The 18,154-nt window shown below is 52.6% G+C and overlaps 1 protein-coding gene across 1 annotated transcript in view; it reads left to right on the top strand.

The window, feature by feature from the left end:
- AOAH (acyloxyacyl hydrolase) overlaps nucleotides 1–18,154 on the top strand; it is a 103,952-nt gene that overhangs the window by 25,840 nt on the left and 59,958 nt on the right. Inside the window, exons 5-9 of the mRNA XM_080663786.1 lie at nucleotides 7,016–7,075; nucleotides 13,673–13,743; nucleotides 15,193–15,253; nucleotides 16,330–16,400; nucleotides 17,251–17,299. Coding sequence (XP_080519912.1) covers nucleotides 7,016–7,075; nucleotides 13,673–13,743; nucleotides 15,193–15,253; nucleotides 16,330–16,400; nucleotides 17,251–17,299 — 312 coding nt within the window. The remainder of the gene's footprint in view (nucleotides 1–7,015; nucleotides 7,076–13,672; nucleotides 13,744–15,192; nucleotides 15,254–16,329; nucleotides 16,401–17,250; nucleotides 17,300–18,154) is intronic.

Here is an 18,154-nt window from a genome sequence, read left to right as displayed (position 1 = left end):
CCCCCAATTCCACCTGAGACACTCTGGGCTCCACTGGTTTCTAGAAGAGATAGTTCATTTTAATAAAATAAAATAAAAACTTTTCACGTGTTTAAGTAGCATGTGAGGACTGATAGCAGTGCTTGCGTTTTGATAACATTGGACACGTGTGTGCACCAAGACAAGCGGCATGGTGTCTGTGATGTCCCTAAAGAACATCGTGTTGTGTATACATCACACCCACAGCTATACACAGTCACAAAATGTTCAACTTTTTAAAAAATTTGTTTTTATCCTCTGTGCAGTTTATACTCGAAATATCTTTTTCATGGCACGCGAACTACACCTCCACAGCAGGTGTGCACCAGCAGGTAGAGTTATCTGCCTAGGAAAGGTGGGTAAAGACGTAGGTGGAAATCACCCCCAGCCTGCCCGAAGCCTTCCTCATGCCCCTCCCAGTCAAAACCCATCCCTGTGCAGCCGCCATTCTGTAATCTGTCACCCCAGACGAGTGCATTTGTACACAGTTCCATCTTGAACTTCACACAGAGGAGTGCATTTATACACAGTTCCATCTTGAACTTCACATGGAGGGAATCACACAGTTTGTTGTCCTTGGTGTCTGGCTTCTGTTGTCTGTGAGATTCATCTGTGTTTTGCGTGTAACAGTCTTGTTGTAGGAAGTATTCACACAAAAGTATTCACACTTTTTTTTTTTGGAGGTTTGAGCTGTATATTAAATTGACATTTTTTTAATTAAATGGATCGGGGGGACATTGGTTAATAAGATCATGTAGGTTTCAAGTGTACATTTCTATGACACATGGTCTGGATTCCTCATTGTGTGCCCACCACCCAAAGTCAAGGTAAACTGCGGCGAAGGGGCCGCTGCCTCGGGAGAGCAACCCAGCCTCTGGAAGGGTTTCCCCCCGTGAACCGATCTCTGCGGGAGCCAGAAGAAGCCAACACTGAGTGGGCGGGAGCTATGCGCACACAGGGAATTCACATTTCCTTGATCCAGGGTCCAGGAAGCTGCCGGGCATAGGTTTGGGAAGGAGTAAGTTTGTGTGTGACCGAGTGGCACAGGACAAAGTCTTGTTCAACTGAGAAATCAACAAGCTGACATCAGGAATTTCTCAAACATAGTTTGCAGTTGAGGCTGAAGGTCTTGACCCAGGTCCCAGACCTGCTGAGTAAACCTGAACTCAGCCTGGCTCCGGACATGAGCCCTCCGGCTCTGCCCATCAGCGCCAGGCCTGGGGGGGGATTGTGGCACACGTTCAGGTGGCCGGTCTGTGTCAGAGGGAAGTGAAGGCAGTGTGGGTGTTAGTGTTAATGAAATATTCTGAAGAACTGAATCACCAAGAATCTTGCACACGTGCCCCCACTTTCTCATTACCAGTTAGACCAGAGGCATTTGCTCCTCTGTCCATTATACTCAAGCGCGTTTCTTCAGCGCACACCAGGTTCTGCCAGACGCCCTAAGTAAATTCTCTCTTTTAACCATCACAAGTGTGCAAGATAGACATGGTCCTCCCACTTCATAGATAAGTCTACTGAGCCCTGGATAATTGCAGGGCTCGCCTGATATACATTTATTAAGCTCTTATTATATGACTAGAAGCCTGATGCACAAAGATTCATGCAAGAATGGGCCTTCCTTTCCCTGGCTGCGGGCACTGCCTTTCCGCTCCGGCCCCAGAGTCTCCTCTTTCCGCTCCGGCCCCGCCTTACCATGCTGCCCAGAGGCCCTGAGCGGCTGGGGCGATGCAGAACACCTGCGTCATCGCCATAGTGACAATGCAAGTGTCCCGCCCTGCCCCCGGCCACTCGGTGTCTGTGTATGCAAATTAACCCACCATCTTTGTTGTGTTAATTTGCATACTCACTCCTGATTGGCTGGTGGGCGTCACAAAGGTACGGTCAATTTGCATCTTTCTCTTTTATTAGTGTAGATAGGTACACACTGGAGGCTGGGAAATAAAAGACAGTGACAACCACAATTTGGGTGGCTACCTGTTAGGAACTCAGTTCCTTCATACTGCTTCACTACGCCAACTGCCAAGTCCGAGATCCTCTGCCAGGGGTTGGACCTTCTTGAACACCAGGTGGTAGAGAAGCCATGAGAAGTTGTGGGTGTATAAGAGAATCTTTATTGTAGGAGTCAATGGCCAAGTAACCATCTATATATAGTATATAAAAGCCTAATATGCCAAGTGTCCCCTCGGGAGTTCGACCAACTGTGAGTTCGATTGCTTGCTATGACATGCGTTGACCACCAGGGGGTGGCACGGAACAAAGGAAGGCCCCGGCTGGCAGCCATCAGCCGCTAGGGACCCTACCCATGCATGAATTTCATATACTGGACCTCTATTTACTAATAAGGAGCCACTATACAAAACAGTTTTTCAAAGCAAAGTCCCATACAACAGGTAGCCGCACACTGGCTGGGTAACAATACATCTTTCCTACATAGTAGCAGCAGCCTCTGTACCCACAGCCATCATCTGAGCAGCCTGCCTTACGTAGGAGCTAGTTATATAGGAGCCATCCTTAGAGTCACAGCCTCACCAAGCAGCCTCACGCTGGTCAGTGATGCATCTACCCTATTAGTGCAGCTTCATACTGGCTATTCAGTAAGAACTTCATACAAGCTCAGACAAAAAGGCTTTATGCCAAATACTGACCCCAGTCTTTTGGATTATAGAAGGCATGCTTGCACAGTGCATAGATTGCTTCATCCCCGATCTACATATAGCACCTTAACCTTGAACATTCTGATTAAGATTCCCATGCTCAGAGTGGCCTTGAGCATGTGGCGTACTCTGAATAGGGTCCCCACACTATGATATACCCAAAGCCAGACTAACTACCTGTCATCTAAAATCCTCTCACACAACTACAAGGTTACCCATTATCCCAACTTTACAGATGAGAAAGCAAAGTTCAAGCAAATTGCTCATTGTGGAGTTGTTGGGTTTTTAAAGTGTCTCTTCAACCATCTCAGGACATTGTGAACAATGAGATAAATGACAGGGGAACGTAACCCTTTAGATGCAGAAAAGTCAGCTTAAAATGGAACAGAATAGAGTTCCTAAAAGTGAACTCCAATGCATTTGAGATTCATGTTTTTTATTTAAAAATAGAGTTTCAAAGCAGCGGTAAAACCCTGGCTTATTTGATAAGGGATGGAACTAAACACTAGCCATTTGAACATGAAATTTAAGCTAGGTAAACCCTAAATGAATGAGAGGTTGGCTCAATCATAGAGAATGAAAAGCTTCTAACTCAGCCGTGGGCAAACTATGGCCCACGGGCTGGATCCGGCTGTTCTATCTGGTTCTCTTGCTCTCCCCTCCGCTCCTTTACTTTGAATTTATATTAGTTTACACAAACACTCCAACATGCTTTTGTTCTGGCCCTCCAGTCCAGTTTAAGAACCCATTGTGGCCCTCAAGTCAAAAAGTTTGCCCACCCCTGGTCTAACTAGTACAAACCTGCCATACCCAAAGTCAAAAGACAAATGGCAGGTCTGGCCGGGTGGCTCAGGTGGTTGGACGTATATAACCCGTGGACACAACCCTTTGCTGGGACTCCCATTGGGCTAATGCTTGGCTGAGGCCAAACCCTAGCAGGGCATCCCCTTTGCCCATGGAACGGATGGCAGTGTGTGCTCGGGCCTGTTCTGCTATCACCCATACTTCTCAGAGCCCAGGACCGAGCACCATGCCTCTGCAGGGCAAGGGCAGTTGTCATCAAGGCTTGCCCTCGTCTGGAGACCTCAGGCTGGCTCTGGTGTGGAGAAACACTGAAGTCATTCTAGGCGAAAGTACTTCACCAGCCACCAGGGCAGATGCTACTGTGCGCTCTGACGGTCAAGCAGAGGGCTGGCCGGTCCCCGCTTAGACCGCCAGGGCCCCATACCGTGTCGTCCTTGGGGTTTTCCAGGTTCGCAAGTAGAGAAATCCGATATACGTCTCCATGGTTCTTTGGACTACAAGGCTGAGCGCTTGTCTCTCTGTGAGCCTCTGCGATAACGTCCTGGGCCATCCATTCATGAGCGTTAAATAGGCTCCAAAGGGGTTTGAGGCTGCGAGAAGGAAGCACTATAATCAAGGGAGAGAGTAATGAGAAGCTGAAGAGATCTGACCATCACCAACCTCACGGTTGATGGGGAGTCTGCTTATGGCCTGGCTGAGTCGTAAACATCATTATGGCTTTCAGCCGAAGGGTTTTCTATCCCGCTCCCAGTCTCTTCCCAAACTTTCCCTTCAACCTCTGATGACAGTTGCAGCCTCCAGTCTAAAGCTTTAACTTTAAAGAAGAGGAAAGCATGACCCTCACACTTTAGAAACGAATGCTTAGACACGAGATTGGCAGCAGTGAAAGGTTACCGAGGAAAGATAATTATCTCCATTTTCACTCGCGTACCATTTGCCCCCTTTGCCTGCCATTAAGACAGGCAAACTAATTAGCTTTCCCAGATGCCTCGGAGTCCTTTCACCCTTCTTCTTCTGGGGAGAAAAGACCATCCCTTTATCTAGACTCCCTTCTGCGCGCTGGTATCAGCGTACTTGCACCGTGGGAGAGGGTGGAGCCCTGGGCAGGCCAGGTCCAGACCAGCCTGCCCTCGGCATTTCAGCCAGGACCACGGAGGCAGCGGCCAAACCCAGCACGCAGGGGCTCAGAGGCATGTGGGGCAGCCCTTGTCACTTTATTTCGCTTGTCTCTCCGCCCTCACTGCACATCGATCCCCCGGAGAACTGAGCTGAGTTACAGTCACCCCGGTCCTCTCAAGGGGATCCAAGTGCCGCCAAGCCCCCTCGGCGTCATCCCCCTTCCGTTTCCTGCACGTGTTCCTGTTTTGTCTGTTTGCCCGCCAGAGACCCTGGGAGGGCAGGTGTGTGCTCACCCCCACTCGCCGCCCTCCCCCCGTCCTGTGGCATTTGAGGGTTCCGTGGCTTTGGGGAAAGCACTATTGCTGAAGATTTGCTCATTGTGAGACTGTAGAAAACACAGGAAGGAACCAGCAGGAAAGAGCTGTCCCCCACCATTACCGGGGCCTATTTCTTCGCAGGGTTTTCTCGGTGTCTGTAAACTCTGGTGGCCCGTTTCCCTTGCTTGGTAGAACGTCGTAAATGTCTCTCTCAATGTTTACTTCCCTTGTATCGAGCACCTGCCCTGTCGCGAGGACCATGTGAGGCCCCATGGACCCTGAGCTGGGCCTTGGATGCAAAGGGGTGCCCGGAGCAGTGAAGCAGGGGCACCGCCTTTACGGTTCATATTGAGAAGGAGGAGCGTTAGGATCACAAGAAATCTGCACCTGGTTCTAATGTCTGATCATGACCCTGCCCGAGCGGCTGCAGGGAGAGCTGGGCCGGGACCACAGGGGTTTTCCAACCTTGGAGAGTACTGAGAGGCCGTTATAAAACAGTCCCGGGATGTAAGGTCCCGCGCAGGGAATAGAATCAGTAACATTATAATAACTGCGGGTGGTGCCAGGTGGGGACAGGCAAGATCGAGGAGATCACTGTGGAAAGTCTTTTATTGTCTAACCCAGCCGTGGGCAAACTACGGCCCGCGGGCCGGATCCGGCCCGTTCGGCTGTTCTGTCCGGCCCGCGGAGCCGAAAGAGCGGAGGGTTCTCTTGCTCTCCCCTCCGCTCCTTTACTTTGAATTTATATTAGTTCACACAAACACTCCATCCATGCTTTTGTTCCGGCCCTCTGGTCCAGTTTAAGAACCCATTGTGGCCCTCGAGTCAAAAAGTTTGCCCACCCCTGGGTACCTCTTTGCTGTACTCCTGAAACCAATACAAAATAATACTGAATGTCAACTGTAATTGAAAAGACACTTTTAAGAAGCAGTATCAGTTACGGAGCAGGGGATTATCAGGGCAGGCCCAGGGCTGGGGCCTTTAGTGAGCGATGCCCTGGAACCTCCCAGCACCCTTGGGAGGCAGGTCGCTGTAATCCCCAGGTCGCACACGGTAAACATGGGGCTTTCTCTCGCGCTCAGGAATTCTGTGGATCCTGAAGGGCTCTGAGCAGAACTTGCTCAAGGACACAGCCAGTGAGCAGCGGAGCTGCGGCTCGAACCCACCACCCAGGCTCCATTAGGGCCGTACAAGGGGCAAAGGGAGGAGGAACGGGGCGGGGCCAGGACACCTGGGGGCCCAAAGGCTCTGGGAAGCAGTGCTGGGGGCAATACTCTCCACCCCCCCCCCAACCCTACAGGTTACTTTTCTCCCAACTCTCCCCAAATACACAGACGTGGAATCCCATAGCAACAGGCACTGGATTCATCAGCTCACTTGGTACTTGCCGTGTAAACTCGAGATGTGCTCAGGTGCCTAGAAATGGTTGAAAGGCTCAGGGAGGAGAAGGTGGTGTCGCGCAAGCATGTCAACCTCAAAGGCTAACGCAGGCTAAATAAACAAGGTTTAAACAGTTTATGTGGCCGCAAAAAAACAAAAGCTTCGATTTTCCTAGAAACGTAGGCTCATTTCGATAGAGACATGCTGAACGCAAAGGGCTGGAATAAATGGGTCCTCGTTAGGGTTCGCTGTTGGCTATGGGATAGGCACGGGGCTTGGCTGGGGCCGCCCCGCTCTGCGGCTTTCGGGCACAGGGCCACCTGGATCCTTGGGGAGACTGGGAAGTCTCTCGGAAAGGAAGGCAGGGGTTCAGACTGAGTCTCCGCCAGACACCGGCGCTGTGACCTTCAGCCAGTTCCTTAGCGTCCCCGCGTCTCCATTTCCTTGTCTGCGGGAAGGTCCGCTCCCTCGGAGCTGGGGGGGAGGATTAAACAAGGACATGTTTGCAAAGGACTCCTTGCGGCGCCCACACAGAGCCAGTCCCCTCCTAAAGATGGTTACTGCCGTGAAATTGCCTCCGTGTCACTCGCTTTATCGCAAATGTATGGACTCATCTCTTTGTTTCACACTCACAGACTTGAAAACGTCCTAACTTTAGAAAAGATGTAGAAAGAAGAGATAAGACGCAAGGGGTAATGTGGTCTCCCTTTGTTTTTCTAGGAGGCGTGGAAATTTACCATGGAGAAGGCAAGACAGATCGTCAAGAAACCCCCAACTCTGGTAAGCGGTCCACAGAGAGAATGCCAGCCCCTCCCGGGCACGCTGACCTCCCTCTGGCCCCGATCTCACCCCGCAGGCCAGCAGCTGCTCTGGGTACCAGCCCACAGGGCACCGTGGTTGACTTGGCATTGAAGTGGGAATAGGCGCTCCCTCCCTCCCTCCCAACCTCAGCACCACTCACATTTGGGGCAGATTAACCCTTGGTCCTGGGCGCTGTCCTGTGCATTGTAGGATGTTGGCTGCATCCCTGTCCTCCACCCACTCGTTGGCAGCATCGCTATCCACCCCTCCCCAGTCCTGACGACCAAAAATGTCTCCTGATGTCCCCGAGTGTCCTCTGAGCGCCCTTGAGACCTGCTGCTCTGCAGTAGACCATTTTGGAGGCTGTGTATCCTCCCACTCCTCCCCTTTCTACACATGAGACGTGAGACTGAGCCTCAGTGTTCCTGTCAGTAAGATGGGGCCGTAACCTGTTCCTGTCAGTAAGATGGGGCAGTAACATGTTGCTATCTCACAAGATGGATGTGAGGACTAGCGGAGTGGGTGTGTGCCAAGCTCGTGGGAGCAGGCCTGGGACTTATGGAGCCCTCCATAAATGCCAGTGAAATCATCACATTATTCCGCTCCCTAATTTGCCCTGTTTGTAATAATACTTGCATTCAACGGATAGAATGTTTAGTTCACACTAGTTGTCCTTAGTCCAAGTGTTTGATTTATGTTTCTGGTTACAAATCAGCCCACGCTGAAAAGGAAGCAAGAGAGTAGACCTTTAAAAATGTGTCTCCGGCCCTAGCCGGTTTGGCTCAGTGGATAGAGCATCTGCCTGTGGACTGAGGGGTCCCGGATTCAATTTCGGTCAAGGGCACGTACCTCGGTTGCAGGTTCCCGGACCTGGTCGGGGTGTGTGCAGGAGGCAACCAATCGATGTGTTTCTCTCACATCGATGTTTCTCTCTGTCCTTCCCTCTCCCTTCCACTCTCTCTAAAAATCAATGGAAAAATATTATTGGGTGAAGATTAACCAAAAGAAAAAAAAAAATGTGTCTCCTTTGATGCTCGAGCCCTGGCAGGAGGAAGCGGCCGTCAGGGAGATGAGGGCAGGGCCCGCTCTGCTGGCCAGCTCACCGCTCGCCCTGATGCTCTACCACGAGGGCAGTATTGACTTGGCAAGCCAAAAGCGAAGGGGAGATTCCCAGAGCTCTCCGCTCGCCGGATCTAGCAGATACAAATAGAGGGTGCCCGATTCCACTGGAATTTCAGATAAACGATGAAGAGTTTGTAGTGCACGCACGTATGTCCAGTGCAGTATCTTCTCTGGCAACATTACTCGTGGGGGGCATCTGGGTTTTGATGTCCAAGGTTGATACACGCGTCTCATGGCAACACGCAGGCATTTCTACAGGATGTGTTAATCAGTCACCATGTCCTCACTGCCGATCATTATTTAATTCAGTGGATCACAGACGTCCCATTGGAGCTACTTTAGTTCATCTGCTTAAGTCACTGAACAAGAAATTGAAACACGACTTGAAGCCCTTGACCAGCACTTCTGCATTCTAAACAGAACGGAAGATGATGCAATTCTCCCTTATCCTTCTCAGCACGCGTCTAAAAGCTTAGTCTCGGGGCATGGCTTCTGCACTCACACAAGCTGCCTGGGCATTGACTCAAGGGCTAATTAGGATTTTACAGTTTTCTATTTCCGTCACCAGAATTGCGAGCGTACTTCCTAGGGCCGGATTCCAATAATTCCTTGCATGAAGCCAGAAAACAGAAACCTACTGAGCAACTCAACAATAATAGACTTCTCAAAAACCTCCTCCACTTTATTTACTCTCCGGATTAAAGCTCTTAAGGAAAAAAAATAATCAGAAAAATGCAAATACGCGTTTGGGAAAAAAATGCTCAGCGGGTATCGGCGGCAGTGAATTCCGCAGGGGTGGCCGACAGAGCCGTAGACCCAGCCAGGATGCGGAAAGAAACGCACCGAGAGCTGCCTGCAGTTCCAGCAAGCCCGTCCGATGCCAGAACCCAAGCTGGGGAAGGTCTGCGTCGTTGAAGGGAATGGAAGGTTCCAGAGAAGGTCTGCACTGCCCGGAAGCCCAGAGAGGCCCTGCGGCACCGCGCAGGGATGGGGCAGACTCTGGGCGTGTGAGGCTTGGAGTACCGGGTCGTGGAACCACTGAGTTTAATTTCACAAAAACTCCTGTGGAGTCGACAGCATGCCTTCGTAATCAACCCCACAGTACAGGTGAGAGGACCGAGGTCAGGCAGGTGAAGTGATCGGCTCACTCCACACAACTAGTGAGTGAGAAACCCATCATTTAAATACAGGTTTACTTCCTTCCCACTTCCTGCCCTTCGTACAGTCAGTGGCTCTCAACCAGCCCTCCTGGTACTAAATTCAGGAAGATTCACAGCACAGGCTCTGGAGATGTTAGGACCATGTGGTGCACAGCCTGTGGGGGGGGAGGGGGGAGTGGGCTGTACTGATGCCCCTGATCCTACACCTACCCACTCAATGACATCTTCTGGGACGCCTTTATTTTTATTTTTTTTAATATATTTTATTGATATTTTACAGAGAGAAAGGGAGAGGCATAGAGAGTTAGAAACATCGGTGGGAGAGAAACAATGATCAGCTGCCTCCTGCACAACCCCTACTAGGGATGTGCCCACAACCAAGGTACATGCCCTTGACCGGAATCGAACCCGGGACCCTTGAGTCCGCAGACCGACGCTCTATCCACTGAGCCAAACCGGCTAGGGCAACATCTGGGACGCCTTTAAAAACAGCTGCTGTTCAGCCGAAACCGGTTTGGCTCAGTGGATAGAACGTCAGCCTGCGGATTGAAGGGTCCCGGGTTCGATTCCGGTCAAGGGCATGTACCTTGGTTGCGGACACATCTCCAGTGGGAGGTGTGCAGGAGGCAGCTGATCGATGTTTCTCTCTCATCGATGTTTCTAACTCTCTATCCCTCTCCCCTCCTCTCTGTAAAAAATCAATAAAATACATTTAAAAAGAAAGTTCACAATACCTTTAAAAAAAAAAAAAAAAAACAGCTGCTGTTCAAACTCCACCCCAGACTGTGTAAATCCAAGTAAAATAATACACGAGCGTGGAACAGCATTTCACCGAGGGCAATTCCACTGCAGGCTGGCTGGGGCAGAGTGGCTATTCTTGCCCTTTGACCTTCTATTTGTCCCATTCACCAGGGGTCCCTGGAGTCAACCCCTGTTTTTTCCGTTTTCATATAACATCCCGGTGTGGGGGAAACGCAGATGCGAGCAGGAGCTGGTGAAATGGATTGCAAAATGAAGGTGTGCCCCGGGGCAGCCCCGATTTGAGGCTGTCATTTTAGGTGGGATTGCATGCTGCCAGAGGAACATTGTAAACTCACAGCTGAACTGAGAACACATTTGGCCTCTGTCCAGCCAAGTTCAGATCCAAAGAGGGGCTGGCAAACACGCCCTCGAGGCCTTCTGCAGTGTTGCTTGGTGTACGTCTCAGTTCCTTTTGCAAGTAAAGGAGAAGAGGTGAGTCTTTCTCATACTGTGAGGAAAAGACGGGACAGTCAGAACTCCGGTCTGATCTGGAGTTCTGGGGTCTCTGGACAAGCTCGGGTGTCTGTCGCCCCCAGCCCGGCCCCAATTTCTGCACCAGGCCTGTCAGAGACAGCTGCGGCCTGCAGGCTCAACTTCAACAGTGAACAGCTGTGCAATTATAATTTTATTCTATCCTAGCTTTTGTGTGGCAATGTCCATATAAATTGGTTAATGAATTGATTATTATCAGTGTTAAAATCTGCATGGCCATTAGGTTAGTTAGACCTGTGGTCGGCAAACCGCGGCTCGCAAGTCACATGCGGCTCTTTGGCCCCTTGAGTGTGGCTCTTCCACAAAATACCACATGCGGGGCACGCACGTACAGTGCGATTGAAACTTCGTGGCCCATGTGCAGAAGTCGGTTTTCGGCCTGGGCGAGTCTATTTTGAAGAAGTAACGTTAGAACACTCAAGGGGCCAAAGAGCCGCATGTGGCTCGCGAGCCGCGGTTTGCCGACCACTGAGTTAGACCAAGGCCTTCAGACTAAAGCAGTAGCTGAGACGTTCCAGTGCAACCTGACCTTGAACGTGGGTCTCAGAGGGTGTCTATCTCGCCACCCTGCCCGCAGAGAGGTGGCGTCCTCATGCTGGTGCTCGTCCCCTTCACAGTGTGTCTCCAATCCTGGTCTCAGTTGGTCCCAGGCGCTGGACCCCGCCTTCCAATCCCCCTCCTTTTCCCACCCCCCTCCAGCCGTACATCAGTGGTTCCCCGCCAGCCCAGAGTTGTCCTGCACAGGGGACATTTGGCAATGTGCCTGGGGACTTGGTGGGGCCGCCGGCATCCAGTGGCTAGATGCCACATACATCCTACGGTGCACAAGACAGCCCACAGCTAAGAGTTTCTTGGCCCCAGTGGCCGTAATGCTGAGGTTAGAGACCCTGGGAGGGGCCTCAGGGTCGCCACCTGCCCACAGCGCTGTGCCCATCCCACCTCCTCCAGGATGTCTTCCTGAAATACAAATGTGATCCCCTGCTGAACGCCTTCCCGGATTCCCCGCTTTCCCCGGGGCAACCTGTAGAAGCAGCCTAGGCTTGTGGTAAAGTCTCCTTCCCTCCAAGGTCTCCGCCAGGCTGAGATGGGTGGCGGCCCTCCGATACCTCAGGCTCCCACCGCACTGCGTGGGGCGTGGGGCGCTCCCGGCACCCACAGCCATGCTACCCTGACACCCCGGGACCTTCATGAAAGGCCGATTGGAGCCTGAGACCCTGTGTATGGGAAGGTCCCTGGCAGCCTGTGTTCCCAGTTTGCAATCGCACTGTCAGCAGCGAGGACCTGGCGCAGCGGGTCTCAACCCTTAGCCGGCATCGCGTGCCTGGAGGCCAGGAAAGCACGGATTGCTGCGCCCACCCCGGGCTCTCTGACTCAGTAGTCCGGGTGGGGCCCACGCATTGCGTGTGTAGCAAGTCTGCAGGTTGCACGTGGAGTTGCGAAGCCCAGAACGTATGTCTGTGCCTCCGCACCCGCCTCCTGCTCGGGGTCCTGAGAGCCGTGTTCCTGCCTGGACCACGGCAGACCTCGCAGCGTGCTAGGAGCTGGGATGGCCCCTGCGCTCCACTGAGCAGTGAGCTCCGTGAGGACGAGGACAGACTTCTGTCCGCACGCTTACAGGGAGATGGAGGCGCTAGGCAGGGCTGTGGTTCTAACCCTGGAAAGTTGGGAAATACGACCTTCCCGGAGATCTCGTTTATAGCCTGAGAGGTTGCCGGCTCTCCTTTGCCAGGCTCACAGCCTCGCCAGCTCTGCTGAGACGGCCTCAGCCACCTGCAGGGCCCTGGTGCTGGCAGGACCCTCTGTCCCGCTCCCTTCAGTGATAGATGGTGATTCCCAGCTTTTTCCACCGTTTCCTCCTCTCACCTGCGGAGGGCAGCGTGGAAGCCTCCCTCTTTCTGAAAGGCTGCTGGCAAAGACCTGGGCTTCCGGCATCGCAGAGCGTGGAGCCCACACGCCCTTGCTCGCCACACCTGAGGAGCTTCATGGGCACTGCCTTCCTCCCTCCCAAGCGCTGGCATGCCTCTCCCACTAGTCTTGATTTTGCCTCCTAAGAGGATGAAAGTATTTTATTTGAAAATGTTCTTCATTTTCAAATCCTTTTTCAAAGCACTGGAGTTCCCGGATGGAGAGGAATTCTGTTTGTCTGAGTAGATCGGTCCCAGGTGGGCCAGACCTTTGGGGAAGGACAGGTGAAAGTGGACAGGTGAAGGTGGACAGGTGGAGGAGGACAGGTGGAGGAGGACAGGTGAAGGTGGACAGGTGGAGGAGGACAGATGGACGTGGACAGGTGGAGGATGACAGGTGGAGGATGACAGGTGGAGGATGACAGGTGGAGGTGGACAGGTGGAGGTGGACAGGTGGAGGTGGACAGGTCGGGGGTGAACAGGTGAGGGTGGACAGGTGGAGGTGGACAGGTGGAGGATGACAGGTGGAGGTGGACAGGTGGAGGATGACAGGTGGAGGATGACAGGTGGAGGATGACAGGTGGAGGTGGACAGGTGGAGGATGACAGGTGGAGGAGGACAGGTGGAGGATGACAGGTGAAGGAGAACAGGTGTGGGTGAACAGGTGGAGGATGACAGGTGGAGGTGGACAGGTGGAGGATGACAGGTGGAGGTGGACAGGTAGAGGTGGACAGATGAGGGTGGACAGGTGGGGGGTGAACAGGTGAGGGTGGACAGGTGACGGAGGACAGGCAGGGTGAACAGGTGAAGGTGGATAAATGAAGGTGGATGGTGGAGGTGGGGCTCTCTCGGGCTGGACAGAAAGGGGCAGCCTTGAGGCTGAGGAAGGAGCCTGAACACAGGCTCCAACGTGGAATGAGTGGGGAGCGTGGGCACAGGAACAAGTGGTAAGTTTCGTTCAGTCCAACGGCCTGGGCTCTGCAGAAGGGAGAATTCAGGAATCCCGACCATGGAGCCAACGGAAGAAGGGCCTCCTGGAGTTGGGGAACCATTCCCTGCACTAAACAGCTTTTTTCCTTATTTTTTTTTCTCTCCAGAAATATTCCAGAGGTGGTTCTGATATTTGTTCCCTCCCACTTCTGGCTAAGATCTGTCAGAAGATTAAGCGGTATGTATCCTTTCCGCCCTTCCACTGCACGGGGTGGCATCTGTGGCCGTCCCTGTTTCCCAAGGGCTCAAAGGGCCTCAAGTGTCAAAGCACCTTCCTGGAAGTGAATGTGTTTCTTGCTCCTCACTAGTCCAGAACCTAGAAGACAGGGCCTGAGCTCTGAGCAACGCAGGCTCAAAGGCTGGGACGCAGGCTGCTGGTGCTGTCGTGTCTCCCAGCCACCGTGCACATACCCAGGGGTATTGGACCCCACGTGATCTTTGGGGACATCCACGTTCTTGGCTCTTGGGCGATGCCGTCTCCTGAGCCAGCTTTGAAAAGGAGCACTTCATGTCTCTGGGCCTCAGTTTCCCCAAACCTTAATGTAAGGTATATGCTAAATTATGGCTGCTCCTCAGAGTCACTTGGGGATGACTTAAATGCAGGCTCCTTGACCTGAGACCTGGCGGGAGAGCAGTGTGCTTTCCCAGGCTCCGGGGGCCTCTGTCCTCCCCAGAGCTCACCTTCTATTCAGGTGCCGGAGCGTAGATGCTACATGATCAGGTGATGCTTCCAGGACTGCAAGGCGCTGATCGGGACACACCGGCCCACCCGCCCCTGCTGCTCTCCTCCTTGCTCCTGCCAGTCCTGTACCCAAGCCCATTTTAGGCTGGCCTAGGTCTCATTGCGAGGGCCTCCGGGTGAGATGCCGGAGGTGAGGGGCAGGCTGCAGGACTGTGTTACAGAGTCACTATAACATCCGCAAACTGGGGGGCTTAGAACAACAGAAATGTATTCACCCCGCTCTGGAGGCTGCAGGTCTGAAAGCAGGGTGGTTGCAGGGTCCCTCCGAGACTCTGCTCGCTCTGAGCTGCCCTCTGAGACTCCAGGTCGGATCCTTGCTTGCCTCTCGGCCTCTGGAGCTGGCTGGTGAGCCTCGGTGTGCTGGATCCCTTCAGCCTCTGCCCCCATCTTCATAGGCCCTCTTCCCTGTGCATCTATGCATAAGCCCACACGTGTATCACCTCACGTAAATGCATACGGACTGTCGTATCTTATGCCTCAAGGTTCTCGGCATAAGTTGTTCAAGAGGAAAGTTTTAAGAAAAGACTTCCATCACCGAAGGCTGTGTAAATGGCACAAATTCAACCTGTAAGTGCCTAGCGCACTGACTGGACCGAAAACGCAATCTCCTTTCCAGGGGACTCAGCATCCCCGTCCACACCCTCTAAGGCTTCAGTTCAGTGACTGCACTTCCCCACGGGGGGCGAGTTAAGCATCAGAGAGGAAGCAGCTCTGCTGGTGGGGAGAGAGACTGGCTAAGTTGGCCTGGTGCTCTTATTATTCTATTATGAGAATGGGCTTCTGTCACATAAACCCAGCTCAGCCACGTCGGAAAATGTCTCTCTTTGCTTTCACAAACAGTCTCTTTTTCTTAGTGCACCAGGTGTTGTGTTTTCTTCCTTCCAGAACTATAAAGAATTCGGTGCCATTCAGAGATGTCGATTCAGACAATTACAGTGTTTCCCCAGTAAGTATGGTGCAGGGTAACCAGAGGGTCCTTGGCTTCCGCATCGCTTCCTACAATCGTCTTTAATAAGACAAGATGGGCTTCCCCTTGAGTGTATTATTAACTTGATAATACGCCATTTCGCAGTTTTTACCGACTTTCTGGCGTCTGAATAATGCATGAGTCATCGAAAGGGACTGCAGGCCTGGAAACCTTTTGTTTCCTGGAACCATTCCCAGCTAGGAGTCGCCGCGGGGATTGAAATGATCTTGAAGGCTGCTGGGGATTATTTTGGAAATTCTCAAGCCTACTTCAACTTATTTTTCTAAGTGTGTGCGCGTGTGCGTATGAGACGATGCAAGTGTGCGTGTTTGGGTTAGAGCAGTGAGGGTGTCAGGGTGTTCTTTGAGGAAGAAACAAGCAGGTAACATGCCACAAAGGCCCCCACTGTGTGAGAGCTCAGCTATCCCACCTGGGAATGGGGAAACGAAATCAGTGTTCTACATTATCATGACTCTTCGAGTCAGGCAGGTCCAACATAGAATAAATCCATGTAATCGGCTACATTAGCTAGAGATTTTTTAATTATCCAGTGAAAGGATTAATCATTTGACCAAATAAATCAATTGATTGGAGCCTGACTAGACTGGTGATTAATAGAAAAAGTTCAGGAAGTTGGATGGTTCTGCAGTTGGTAGAAGTGCACATAGACACACACAGGAACACATGTACATGTGTGTATGCACATATATGTATAATGTGTACATACAACTGCATGTGCCACATACATATACATTCACACACATGCACCCCCATACAACCTCATACAGGCACACACCCAATAGCATGTATACACACACATCCACACACATCCACACCCACACACCCGACCTGTCATTGACCCTGGGACCATGTTATATTTCACCTCACACAGCGTATGTTATCATCTTAATCTTCGTGATCGCTAGTGTTCTTAGACTATTGGAGTTAAAAACTGCAGATGTCAGACCCCACCCCCCGCCCGGCAGCTCCGACTGCCCCTCCTGGTTTCACATCAACACGGAACTTGACCCTTCTCACGCTGCCCTCGATTGCAGACACTGCGTGGCTACCACTGGCGAGGGAGAGACTGCAATGACAGCGACGAGACGGCCTACCCCGGCCGAAGGTAACTGTCTCCGCTGGTCACTGATTCTGAAAATGACCTTCCGAAAGGGAGGCAGGAAGCATCATTCATTTCCCCAGCCCCGGGGGCTCATGCCAGCAGAGGGAAGGGCCCCCGTGTCCTGATTGAAGTGAAGCTCAGGGAAACCAGAGCATCATTTGTGCAAGAAAGGCTCAGGGAGCACCTGCTAATGGCCAAGCACTCTGCGCCCTACTGGGCGGTAAGCGAGATAGAAAGAGGCTCTCACAGAGCTCATGGCCCCAGGGGAGCAACAGCCGCGTGAACAGTGCCTGGGGACCGTACCCAGCCTCCTGCACGCTTCCTACCCCAGGGCTGGGCCAGACAGCCCCTCTCCCACCAGGACTGAGGGGAGGGCTCCAGGGCATGACCGGCATGTCACATGTTAGTCGTGAGCTGGTGTTCAGCCAATCACATCTCTCACTTCCAGAAATGGATGTGTCGCCTTAGCTGTGACAACAGTGCCAAAGCATCAAATTAGCCAGGCGTCAGGGTTGGAGAGGCATCGCTTCAACGGCCTCACCTGTCTAAATACAGTGACCTGCAGGTTCGTTTAGGGCGCCCATCAGCCCTGTTCCACAGCCACGCAGTTCAGGAACCGGGTTACCACGGAAAGCCTGGATTTGGTCCCCCACCGCTCCCCGCAAACATCCCAAACCAAGACAACAGCCGAGCAGAGGCTTCTGTCGTCCAGCACACGGCGTAGGCTGTCTCCCTCGAGCGGCCTGCTGTCTGTCCCGACACGTTGGGGGGCACTCACGTGCATGCACTCATGACGCTCGGGCACTGAGTGACGAGTGAGGGCCCCAAACCAATGCTGGCGTTCTCCTCGTAGGCCGGACCGCTGGGATGTGCATCGGGACTCCAACTGCAACGGCATCTGGGTGAGCCACTAGAGGCACCTCCACCTGCCTCCCGAACCCCCGTTCCTTCCTTGCGTTCGTCACCCCTGAGGAAGGGGACAGGCCAGAGCCAGGGTTCTGCTGTGTGGAAGAGGGGGTAGGGCTCCGGTCACACACGAGGGGTCCACACTGTAACGGGAGGTGGGGCTCGCTCATCGCAGCCCCTTTTTAAAAAAAATTTTTTTTTATTGATTTCAGAGAGGAAGGGAGAGAGAGAGAGAGAAACATCAATGATGAGAATCATTGATTGGCTGCCTCCTGTACACCCCCTACTGGGGATGGAGCCCACAACCTGGGCATATGCCCTGGACCTAGAATTGAACTGTGACCTCCTGGTTCATAGATCTATGCTCAACTACTGAGCCACACTGGCCAGTCATCATCGCAGCCCCTATAAGCCTTGCTGAAGGTCACCCACACCTGACCTCTGAGTGTGAAATTAGCTGGAGCGTGGTGTTAGCCAAGTTTTGCAGCAACCCGAACATCTCCTTGGGCAAACGTGGGCTGTCCCCTTGTCATGGCAGCCATTTCCTTTTTCCTAAGGCTAGTCGGAGGTGGGGTCACCCCACCTGCCAGGTACCTGCCTTGTCACGAGGAAGAGGAGACATCCCCCCTAGATCTTAAGGTGTCAAGACCCCCAAGACTGCTCTTGTTCTGATAAACTCAAGCTACATTGTCAAGTTGGGGGACAGAGGGGTGATCAGTGTGTGAGACCGTCCTTGTTCCATGGCCCCATCCCTGCCTCTGGGGTATGCCACCTGTGAGGAAGGCCAGTAGGACACTGCTCTGCCCTGTCCTAGTTGGTGGTGGGGCCTTGGTGCTCCCTCGGAGGGACAC

Source organism: Plecotus auritus, assembly GCF_963455305.1.
Source record: "Plecotus auritus genome assembly, chromosome: 4".
NCBI classification, from domain to species: Eukaryota; Metazoa; Chordata; class Mammalia; order Chiroptera; family Vespertilionidae; genus Plecotus; species Plecotus auritus.
Note: the sequence above shows the minus strand (reverse complement) of the source record. Positions and strands in the feature narration are given on the sequence as shown.